This window comes from Callithrix jacchus, chromosome 6 (genome assembly GCF_049354715.1).
Source record: "Callithrix jacchus isolate 240 chromosome 6, calJac240_pri, whole genome shotgun sequence".
NCBI classification, from domain to species: Eukaryota; Metazoa; Chordata; class Mammalia; order Primates; family Cebidae; genus Callithrix; species Callithrix jacchus.
The window spans coordinates 93261065-93273337 of NC_133507.1; the positions used below are offsets into that span (position 1 = coordinate 93261065).

The 12273-nt window shown below is 34.5% G+C and overlaps 1 protein-coding gene across 5 annotated transcripts in view; it reads right to left on the bottom strand.

Moving 5' to 3' along the window:
* Positions 1–12273, bottom strand: part of THSD7B (thrombospondin type 1 domain containing 7B) — an 873835-nt gene that overhangs the window by 375048 nt on the left and 486514 nt on the right. For all 5 annotated transcript variants that reach the window (XM_008998957.6, XM_035305018.3, XM_054257669.2 and 2 more), the window contains exons 11-12: positions 9759–9888; positions 6431–6534 (exon numbers count right to left, since the gene is read on the bottom strand). In XM_008998957.6, the coding sequence (XP_008997205.4) occupies positions 6431–6534; positions 9759–9888 (234 nt within the window). The remainder of the gene's footprint in view (positions 1–6430; positions 6535–9758; positions 9889–12273) is intronic.

Sequence of the window (12273 nt, forward strand, 5' to 3'; positions counted from 1 at the left end):
TGTCCTCCCTTCTTAGAGTCCATGAGAAAAACACTGTCAAATGGCTTGGCTCATTTAGAATACAGTCACATTTGTGGAAGGGGCACCAGGGCTAGGCTATAGTTGCTCCATATTCCCTACTAGAAATGCCCACAGCTTGTGGATAAGGTAGCTCATTTTTGTTAAAGCTTTGAAGTAAATAGAAGAAACTACTGTACTTACTGTACTTCCTTTCCTAGAACACCTGTCTCTTCCTCCTCCCATACCAAAAATAAAAACGTCTGTGACCATCTCTGTTTTATTTTTTGGTTGTGGTTTTGGTTTTACTTTTCTTTTATTTATTATTATTATTATTTTGCTCTTATTCAGTCATAGTTCAAACTTGTATGTTTGCTTTGCCTTCTGAATGAACTGAAATGACTTTTTGCTTGTGATGTAGGTAGATGGTTACGGCAGAGAATAAAACTGTAGCTCTAAGGTTAAGTGACTATGATGTCTTCTATTCAGAGAATGAAAGTCCAGTGCTCCAGAGGTATCCTTTGTCTTCTAAACTACAAGGATACCCGGCATCAGAAAGAACACAACAAGATGACTGGCTGTCTTAACATTTGGTAGACTATAACGACTTCTTTATTTTAGAGTGTATGTTTTTGCTATATTTCGATGTTTTCCAGACATAAGTTGGATGATGAGATGATAATAGAGTAATATATTTAACCTTCTCTCCATGAAGATAACATAGCCGAGAAGAACATTTTTACTCAGAAAATTAGAGTACTCAGGTCTACAACATGAAGAGTTTCCTCTGAATCCAACTCATGTAATTGATTTACTTGCCTTTGTTTTATATAACTATGTAGTTTATGCAATTTATATAATGTTGGAAAATCATATAAATCAATTCTTAATGATTCAATCACATGTTAAAAGCCTTCTTAGTGAAAGACTAGATTATGAAATGCTGTGTTAAATAAAGCAAATTAGGCAAAAAAATGGTAAATACACACAAATATGTTTCTTATAAATTTTCATTTTAAATACCAGGTATTACTGCTGTATAATTAAGACTTCAGATCTCCATTATTTAACTTCTTTCAATTTCTTACTCCATCTTTTTAAAAAAATAAAACTAAATGTAAACCACAACTAATTTTGAGAGTGAATTATTTTGCTCAATTTTTTTTTCCAGAAAAAACATCTTTACTTTAAAGGGGTTCCTTGAATGCAAAGAAAAACACAGAATCCATCAAAACTATTATATAAGAAAACTGTGACAAAAACTAATTAAAGAAGAACAAAAAGACTTGACAGAGCTTAGAGATCTGTCTCTTTTGGTCCACCTAAACATTGTTCAGTGAAAATAAACTAGAAAAGACTACAGATAGTTCAGAAAAGTCAACGAAATTGTAGACAAGATGATTTCGATCTCCAGTACCTACTCTGTATCCATTATAGTGCCATAATGTCAAGTCTGTCGCTGATGGAGTATACTCACAGGCTGATGAATGACAAGAAAGTTTTGTCCAAAAGAAAAATACTGTAAAGCCCATTAAGTCAGCTTTAAAATAGTTACTCCGGACAGCAAAACAAAAAATCGGTCCATAGTGAAATACACTTCACTTAAAGAAATGACAGCATCTTGGCTTTTTTATCTCTCTTTTTTTATACCAAAGTTTTAGCATTTTAAGAGCACTTTCTACAACGTGTAGTAGAATGTTTAAGTTTCTTCCTATTATACATTTACTTGCCATAAAATATAGGCCACCATTAAAAAAAATTCTCTGGTTAAGCACAAGACTCTGAGCAGAAAGAACACCTGGGGTCTCCGAGACAGCTAGGACAATGAAACTCAAAATGCCCGTCTTCCTAGAGATGCTGTAGACATTTAGCTACAGCTATAATTCTATGTGAGGTTCTACCTTCCTATTTTTCTTATTTTTTAACTGAAAAATTATTACATGAATGAAATCTTAACCATGAACCAATTAAACAGGCCAGCAACAAAAGCACAATGAAACAAAACAAGTGGTATCTCTCTTTCTGGCAGTCTAATGGCACATAAATCCTGAAAAATCCTTTCAAATAAAAAGACTAAAACACATGATAACATATATATCTTCTCAATGTATTGCTGGGTTTGTCTGAAAGTAAGGAATCCATAACACGCAAAACAAAGTGAAAGCACTGAGACCCTGCAAGATAAACGAGACAGACACATTTCATCCCATGGGTTTCTAACAAATCTTAGAGATACCAGTTTTTACTTTTATGGATTCATAATGCACAGAAGAAAAAAATACAAGTCCGGCTATGGAGTATCCTTTAAAATTCCTACACTAGAAGAAATGACAACAAACACTCACTGTTAGTATTTAGAGATGAACTAGATAGAAATAAACTTGTCAAGTGCTAGTCTTGGCAAGACAACTTGTAATTCTAAAACACAGCATTGGATAGCAAGAGAGGAGAATCCTTCATGAGAACGTATACTCTCAACCTGGCCTTCCTATGACTTTATGGTCTGAATTCAAACTCCTTCTGGGATTCAAAGAATCCTCAAAAACAAAATAAGCTTTTCCAAATTGATAAAGCCTTTAAGTCTTTAATTAATTACATCTACAAAGACCCTTTTTGCAAATAAAGTCACATGTTCAGTTTATAATGATTAATATGTGGACATGTATTTTTGGGAACCATAGTTCATCCTATTAATATGCCTGAAGAAACAAGACCCTATTTGTTAAAACTAGTGAAAAACACTGACAGCAGAAGCTTCTCCATATAGTGCAAAACAGGCAGATCATCTTTTCCTCTTTCTCCCTTCCCCCATTATCTTTTCTTCCTGGACCTAGCTTTTTCAGCATTTTGCAATGCGTTTACTTAAATAATCCCTTTGAACACTGAATAAATCACATTATTTCATTATTATTATTTGAGCCAGGGTCTTATTCTGTCACCCAGGCCGAAGTGCAGTGGTATGATGACAGCTCACTGCAGCCTCAACCTCTCAGGTCCAGGTGATCTTCCCACATCAGCCTTCTGAGTAGCTGGGACTACAGGCATACACTACCAAGTCTGGCTCACTTTTTAAAATTTCTATTTTTGTAGAGACAGGGTCTCGGTGTGTCATCCAGGCTGGTCTCAAACTCCTGGGCTTAAGGAATGCTTTCACCTCAGCTTTCCAGTGCTGAGATTACAGGTGTAAGCAATCATGCCTAACCAGATTACATTAAAAAAATATTTTTACCAAAGTAGTATATATTCATAGCATTGAAACTTAAATAATGATAAAACAAATAATTACCTGACTCCTTACTTTGAGTCAATTATTTTTTACTGTTTTACAATTTCTTCTAATGGGTACTTCATGTTTCAAAAAAATATTAATATAGCTCTATTAGCCAATTCCTTAATGACGTGTTTTCTACTGTTGTCTTTTGGAGGACAACACCTCCCAGGTACCTCCACCAAACTCTCAATATTGTTGAATAGCATTTTTTGCCTAAATTCATAAGTCAATGTTTTTGCCTTCATGACAATATATTCTTTATAGGTAAGCTGAAAAAGGCTATTGCGACTACACCTCCTATCTACAACATTTTGTATTTCCTGGAATTCTTTCACTTTTATTTGCAAACATTTCTTTGAATCTGGGAAAGTGCTTTTACACCTATGAAATGCTTCTCAGGTCAAACTGACAAATCCTCTATTCTTTCTATTGTTTATGTTAAGACACCTCTCCTGACACTTTATAGGTCTCCTGCTCTCACCACATGAGCCTAGTGAACAGCTGGAGGCCTGTGAACAGCAGTGGTCCATGAATTTCTCCTCTCTTTCTTCCTAGGAATGCCGATGTCCTCTCTTCTAGGTGGGATACCCAGATTGCATCTTGATGTATTCATATTTGATGAGGTACATACTCTATTTACTTATGGAAACAGGATGCTATAAAGGTAAACTTTTGGAGATTTTGTTTTCTGCAAACATTTTCATGTTATATTAGTACTTGAATGATAATTTAATATAGACTTCTTGGTTGAAAATTTTCTCATTTCACATTTAGAAGCTATTGCTCTATTTTCTTCCACTTTCCAATGCTGATGTTGCAAAGTCCTATTATCTTATTCAAGAACTCAAGGTGAGAGATCATACTGTTTACTCTGGAAGATTTTACGGTCATGACTTTACCTCATGTGGCCTGAAACATCACAATGGCGAGCCTTGATATGTGTCTTATTTAAACACCTTGGCTCCTTAATGGGTATATTTCTAATATTATTTCTTCAATTCTTTTCTCCCCTTTATATTCTCTTTTCACTGTATTCAACTCTTAGCAGTTTAATGTTTAGAGGAAATCAAGGCCTCATAATTTCTTATTCAGACATTCCTTTGATCCACTTGATTTTGGTCTAGCCCCGCATCTCCACCCACCTCTGCTCATTGTCCAGAGTCAAAAACCTCTCTGTCTCCCAGAGAATATATCTCCAGGCTCCCACATGAAAAAGAAATGGTAGAAATCTGACTCTATAGAGTGAAAGGTGAGGAACTTGATCAAGGAGGAACTTTGCTGCTTTTTATTCAGACTTTCAGAGCTCTAGATTTTATCCCTAACTCCCAATACACACACACACACACACACACACACACACACTCCACACACCACACACAACTTTGCACACTTCCTTCTGCAGAATGTGGTTTCTTCCTGGAGTTATTCAGGACATATCATCTGATTTCTCTTCAGCTCCCCCACCTTCACCCTTGCCAACACTTACGTATAACACTGTTGTGCAAAGTACTTCACCATATCTCCATTTACTTTCCAAATTTATATATGATCATCTAGGTTATAGTTGGCTCCTAATTTACCTGAAGGTAAGCTTAGTGTGTTCCTTGTTCTTTGGGGTGATTTTTTTTTACAAAGGAGATTGACCTCATTAGATATATATTTAGTCTTCCTGTTTTGTATTTTCCTTTATAGTTCTTTAGTAATTTTAAAGAAAAGATGGAGGTATAGAAATGTCTTTCATCCATAATCCTAAATTGAAGACCTCCTTCAATGTTAAAAGTGCAAATTGTCCATCAAGTAAATGCCAGGATCTAATGTTGGCATCAAATTTAGAGAAAGTTCATTGCAAAATAGAAAGGACTATCAGGCATCCAGCTAGAAAGATTCGTTTAAATTGAAATCCAAAGAGATTTCATATTCTAGAAAACATGAAATATCTTGCTTTTTATGTGATTTACAAACAGTATCCTTGCAGAATTTGCTAAATTGTTTTGTTTAGTATCATAGAATTACAGTGTAACAAACTCAAGGTCCTATTTAAATCGCATACTACATAAAGGTGCCATTTTTCAACAGGGCTCCATTCATGGAGTAGGTATTGGTGATGTGGATATTCTATAACAATTTTTCAGCAGAAAATAGGCAAAATCTTAAAATAACAATATCATATTATTGTAATAATTTAGTATATATAAAAGGAAGATTTCTTAAGAAAGTGGTTCATTCTTATAATTTACATAGAGTAATGGTAGATCCCCATAGCAGTCTTAAATCAAACCACCTGATCAATCATTTTATCTATAAATTTTTTGACAGGGGCATTATTTACAAAGTACAACCTATGGAACAAAAAGAGAAGCTTAATTCTAAATATACCTTGTAAAAGAACATTAATTATGAACCAGTGTAATTTAATTAATTCCGCAAGCTTTAATTTTGCCCCATATATCCCTTTAGTGACAAAGTGGTCAGATTTTGAGAATAATGCACTTCATAACAAGCTTCGTATCACTGGCACCTGGATTATGAATGAAATAGAAAAGTGAGCAGTCTGATGATTCTCTGAGTACTCTTCAGAGATTTCCCTCACCTTCCAGGCATTGATGATAAAAAGCAGTTATACTCAGGTCCAGAAGCTTATTCATATGTCTTCCAGAAATTTTAATACTTCCTTTGTATACATTTAACATATAAGATATATGGTAACTATACACATGACAATTATATATAAGCCATATCCTATGATCATTAAGATTTGTCGATTCATTCAGTTATTTTTTCATTCATCAACAAATATCTAATTAGCACCTAAAAATATAAGGTATACAGACAGTTGTATCTAATCAACATAACCTTCATTCACAGATATTAGGCAATATCTAACATGCATTTGGAATATGAGCATTGGTGTATGCTATAACTGAGAACATGTATTTTTTTTATATTGCTTTAGTCCTTAGGTATAGTAACTGGTTATAGTTAAAGATATCTAACATCAAATGTTAACTATGCCAAATCCTATTTATCTCTAATATCGATACATATAAAAATAATTCAATCCAATAATATCACAATTCATTCAAATATAAAAATATCCAACACATGTGAGTTACATAGTTTTAACTTACACATTAATTGAAAACTATATAAAAATCATCTTACCTCTTGTTTGTAACCCCTTTCCACAGGCTTCATTGCTCCCCATTATTCCCTGCCTGACAGACTCTGGCACTAAGATACAAGGGTTCCATTTCTGTGCCTTCCACCTGTGATTACCAAAAACAATGGGCTAGAAACTTCACTATGATCAACATGCAAAAGAAATACTTAGATATATTTGAAGTTTAAAAAACATAAAGACAGCAATTCAATAAAATAAATGTGAAATCAATGTAATAAAGCCAAGCCTTGACAAACGCTGGAATGACAATAGTCCATTCAACCCCAGATTTATGATTTATGCAGTAATTCAATGTTTTTGAATTGGTCCTGTGGTTGAGAAAAAAACTGAATTTAGATATTTGCACATAAACTTTGGTTAATATAGAAAAGTGGCGATAATAAACATTAGAGGCACAGATAAGCCTGGAAGGTGTAGTTCTTTATGCACTTAAAATTGTTTTGAAAAAAAAAGAAAAACAATAAAAAGAAAAAAGAGAGAGAAAATCTCTATGTCCTATTGGTGAGTTAGAGAATCGAGGTTTGAACATCTGTAAGCTTGAGGTACAAACCTTCACATTAATCTTCTCCAAAATTTTTACAATTTTCTACTTATAAAATTTTCGATTTGATCCTACTGCTTCAAATTTTTATAAAGGTGTTTCCAAAGAGTTTTGAACTAAATCAAACATCTCAATAGGTTATAGAGTAAAAGAAGAACGGGCACCTTGGACCTACCTTATCTGATAGTTAATCTTAGGAAAGACTAATGGACCTGCCACTGATAAAATACCATAATTTCTAATCCTCAGAGGATACAGTCCCAAAGGAAATCTCGCTTTCTAATGGCTTTTCCTTCTCAGGTCAACAAAACTCTCTTTTTATGACTCATAGGGCAGAGTATGACTTGTGTCCTTAAATCTGTCTCTTCACAATATTTCAGAAAACCTAAACCCTAGTATAACTACAGATTCTGCTCTTTCCCTTAGTTCATTTTAACCCTTTTCATATGAGCCAATACCTCTGATAAGAGAACGACTTCAAAAAAGTAAACAGAAACATGAAGCAAAACATCATTGACCTCATTCAAGTGAACTTCCTAATTGGAATATCTGAAGGGTTGGGGAAAAAATATCAGGAAACAGCTAAACAGAAAACCTGTTACATTTAAAGAAATCACCTATTAATTTTAGATTGTTGTAAACTTACTTTATACATGCATAGACACATTCTGCATGATTCCAATATACAGAACCCAAAAAGTAAGGGATTTTAGTCCAATGTTTGAACTAAAAATATGTCATTATTCATTTAGTTTCCTGAAATTGAGTTTACGTAGGCTTTCCCAACCAAAATGAGACCAAGAAGTTCAGTCTCTTTTACCTTGGTGAATAGGCTGAAATCGGAATTCCTTTATTAAACTTTCAATTTTAGGATGATAAACCCAGGCTCATAGAAGTTAAATGATTTGTCCCAGGCTGCATAAGTCAAGATAGGCCAATTGCCAGTCCTGTCTTCAGATGCTTAGCCGCAGCCTTTTGGGAACATCTCATTCCCAATTCTACATAGGTATAAAGTCACCCATGCTGTCTTACCTACTTAATATGTTGAGGGAAGCTCAAACTCACAGGACAAATTAAATAGACTTTTTGATTCGGTTTTAATTTGGTAAACATGTGAACAAGTCACCTTAATGGAGTCAGAAAGAAGAATCATAAGATAACAATAAAGTCCTATGTTAACTCACTTCCTAAGATAACTCCCATGATAACATACCAATGAAGGGGAAAGCAAAATCTAAATTGGACCTATATTGCTCAAAATTCAAGGATGTTTCACTAATAAGCAGATATTCATGGTGATAACCTGGATACCTTTTGAACTATGCATCAGGAGAAATGGTACAATGATCCAATTCATACACAGTAGAACTGATTTTTGGGGAATGTGGCAGGAAGTCATTGATAGAAACTAGTTCAAACTTGAGTAGCTAAATTCAAGGGCAATATCAGAGTAAAACGAGTGGGTAAAGGAATGGAAGATCCCACTAATAATTTTTTGATTTTATCTGATTATAACAGCCTTGAGTTCATAAAAATGTCTAATAATATTTGATTTGGGTAATTTTTTTTCATTTGGATACTTTCCTTGAGAGCTGTTTTGCTGGGCTCAGAAGTTTCAATATTTAGACATTGTACAAAAGGCTGAATATTGACAGTGTTTCCACAATGGCCCTGTGGTTAATGAGAAAAAAAAAACTGGTAGTCTGGGCATGTTCCCAGTGTTTATTTACATCCTCCCCAAACTGGTCATCGGACAGAAACAATGAGAGTAAGAGATGATAAAATCAATAGTAATTTAGACTTCTTCAATGATATCTTTCTTCTTTAAAAAGGCAAATAACTTGTATTTTCCCAAATAAATTAGCCCTTGAATTTCACAGCTTTAAGTTTAGTTTCTCAAATTATTAGCAGAATAAGGGGCATTTTTGCAAAAGGCCCATGTGCTGATTTTTAAGTGTGCAGATAAAATCTATATTATTTTTAAGACCATGGATTATTTTCACAAATCAGTAAAACCCCTTAGAGATTGAATTTAATCCAAATACACTTTAAAGTAGCATTTCAATCAGATTTAAACCTGTCAGGTGTTAAAAGGGGAGAAGTTTGTGAGTAAGCAAAGAAACCTCAGGTATTACTTTTATAAACAGTAATCACCTTTGCCAAGAGGGAATATATAGGAAACACATATAGTTTAAATGTTATCCATTTTCTTTTCATAATAAAAAATTTTTATCCCTAAGTTGAACTTTTTTTCTATTGAATGGTTTCTGAAATTGTGTATCACAAAAATCGAGAACAAAAAACCTTTTTAATTAAAATAAACAAGGAAGTACAGATTTGTTCTTAATTCTTGATTGGAGGTTTTAGAATGAGAACAATAGAATGAGGTAAGTTACATCGTTTGTGTGTGCATGCGTGTGTGTGTGGGGGGGGGGAGGTGTGTGTATTCATTCTCCTAGACCCCAGGTAACAACCGTAATACAACCTCATCCTGAATCTCCTTTGAACATGATCTTGAAAATGGACTGCCACTGTGTCATAAGTCAAGCAGCTCACTTCCAGTCAAACATGCTTGCTTTATCCCGTTAATTAGACTTTCATATTCTCTACTCCTTCCAAATATGTTCCAGATAAGTAAGAATATTAAAGTATTTGAAGACATGCAGCCGTACTTCCTATTTTTCACCAAATGACCATTTATTATATGAAAGAAAATAGGTTATAATTTATAGTAGGTCTAACGATAATTTTAAAACGTAACTACTCACCGATATATAGGACACAATGCGACATCTTCACACTCTCTCTCCTCATATAAGGTATCTGGGCATTCCTGGCCTCCACTGGTTGCTTCCTGGATGATGATTCTGTATCGAGACTGTTTTACTGTGGCATTTCCTGAAGTAAAGGGAAAAGAAAATTATATAATGTCATTTTATGTTGATGCAGATCAAAATCTAGGTAGCAACTGAAAAAAAAGAAAGAGGGATAAAGAAGGCACATGTGGAAAATCAACCTGGAACGAAAATAAGCAAAGACCAGGAGTTAACACTCCATCTTGCTTTTATGAAATAAACACACAATACTTAATAATGGTGATTCAAAATATAATTGTTTCCCACTGTCTTAATGCATTTAAATTAATTAGAATCTATATTACCAATGGCATAAAAGATTTATGGCGTGATTGGAGGGGTCCCAGAATCCCTCTTTAATCTCCAAACAACGGCTGAAAGCCCTGGAGTTTGATTATCAGCAACTCAGTCCCTTGCATAAGGCATTTTTCCATCCAGGCTATTTTTTATAATGCAAACAAAATACACCTATATAAATTAATACATTAGTAACCTATTTACTTACAGACATTAGTTTATTAGAGTTCTTATTCCTCATAACCTCATAACCTTATAACCATATGTATTGGGAAAGAACAAAATATTGTTTACTTCAGGGTTTTGCTGAGAAGTAGAAGTATCAATAGGAACATCAATAAAAAACAACTGATGTTCACTTTAATGTGTTGAAGCACTCATTTCACAATCTTTAGATGCCTTTTGAATCAACATCAACAACAAAAACCAATTATCATTAAAGCGCTTAGCAACAATTTCAATTACTATGTGCAAGACAGACTATTTGCACTATAAATGCAGACACAAATCTCTGACCTACAGAACTTACAATTAAGCAAGAAGTAAAGGAGCAGACATAGACACAACTAGTTAGAAGACACTGCGGTATGAGCAGTGTTAGATAGTGACACAGCGTTAGGTGGGTATAGAAGAAATAGAAGTCATTTTTTACTTTGGCAATGAAAGAGAGCTCATGAAGGAGACAGATTTTCACCTGCCTTGAAGGCCTTGATGGCTAAATAGAAAAAAAAATTATATATATATGAATGAATGAAGCCAGTTCAGGCCAAGGAAACACTTTGAAGAAAGGCATGGAGATATAAGAGTGCAAGACATTTACTTACAAAGACAGATATGTAACTAACTATACTCAGAAGGAAGGTATGTGAATATGGCTCTGGGTGTGTGCACATGGGGAAGGTGGGAGAAAGGGAGGAGCACAGTGAAGGTTATAAAGAATGGAGAGAAGAGAAAGTATAGGATAAGATGGAATACATTGGTAGGTTCGGTACAAATAATGGACCTGCGCATATCAAGACGTTAACTTAGAAAGCCAATCAATGAAATAAGAAGACTTTATTAAAAGTATAGATGCATATTTTTTTAAAAAATCATTAATACTAGCAGACTCACAGTGAAAAACAACTCACCTACCATGAAAGCTTTCCTACTCTCTGTCTTCCTTTTCAAAGGGAACACTTTCAACTCCTTCTGTAGTTAATTTTTCTATAGCTACCTCCAAATCTATAAATACTATGCTTATGTCATTACTTCTTGATTTATGGTCTTCAGACATCCCGTATTGACTTTCTGCTGTGGTTGACAGGTTACTTTGAACCATCTTCCAAACTTTTATAATGTTGTTGCTATTTTTATGCTTCTACTGGTTACTTAAATAACCCATATTTTTTAAGCCCTACCCCTCACTCCTGTCCTACATCAGACCAGTCTCTATGTCTCTATAGAGTCCTCCTGGGTAGAAGAGTTTTCTCTATGTCACCACCCTTCCTGCTACATTAGGTCATGTCTCCCAATGTTGTGTCATCAATTTCTCTACTTTTTGGTCTTACCGATTAATGTTCTGTCATCCATAAAGATCTCTCATCTACTAATGGTCCTCTCCTTTTTTTTTTTTTTTGAGAAGAAATTAGGGCTTTTAAAATTACCTTCCTATCGTTTCTAATGGGATCCTCAGAAAAAGGAGAGATCAGCACCTTTGCACATCTCAAGACCTTGAACTGGAAATTAAGGAGGTATACAGGATTTTTTTGATCTGTTCCCTGCAGATCCCTTCTTTGTCCTTCTTTAAACTGCTTTAAATGCATAGATGGGCCGCATTGGTGGCCCCCTGGCCCATTGGCTTCCATTTGAGTTTTGCCAATGGGGGAATGGGACACACAAAGTAAAAGAAAAAAATGGCAAAAGGAGGGACAGAGACATCAGGGTATTTATTCCACCAGATTCCATCCTCTATTGCCTTGTCTCCCTACTTCTAACAAAAGCCACAGTTCCTATGGAGTGGCATTTGCCTATAGCTATTAAATACTTCTTTTTTTCATTCCACTATGTTTCTCCCTCCACCAACTTTAAAGCTCCTTTCACTAGCCGAGATCCTAAACCATGATACCCTGCTAGTCTACCTTAACACTTC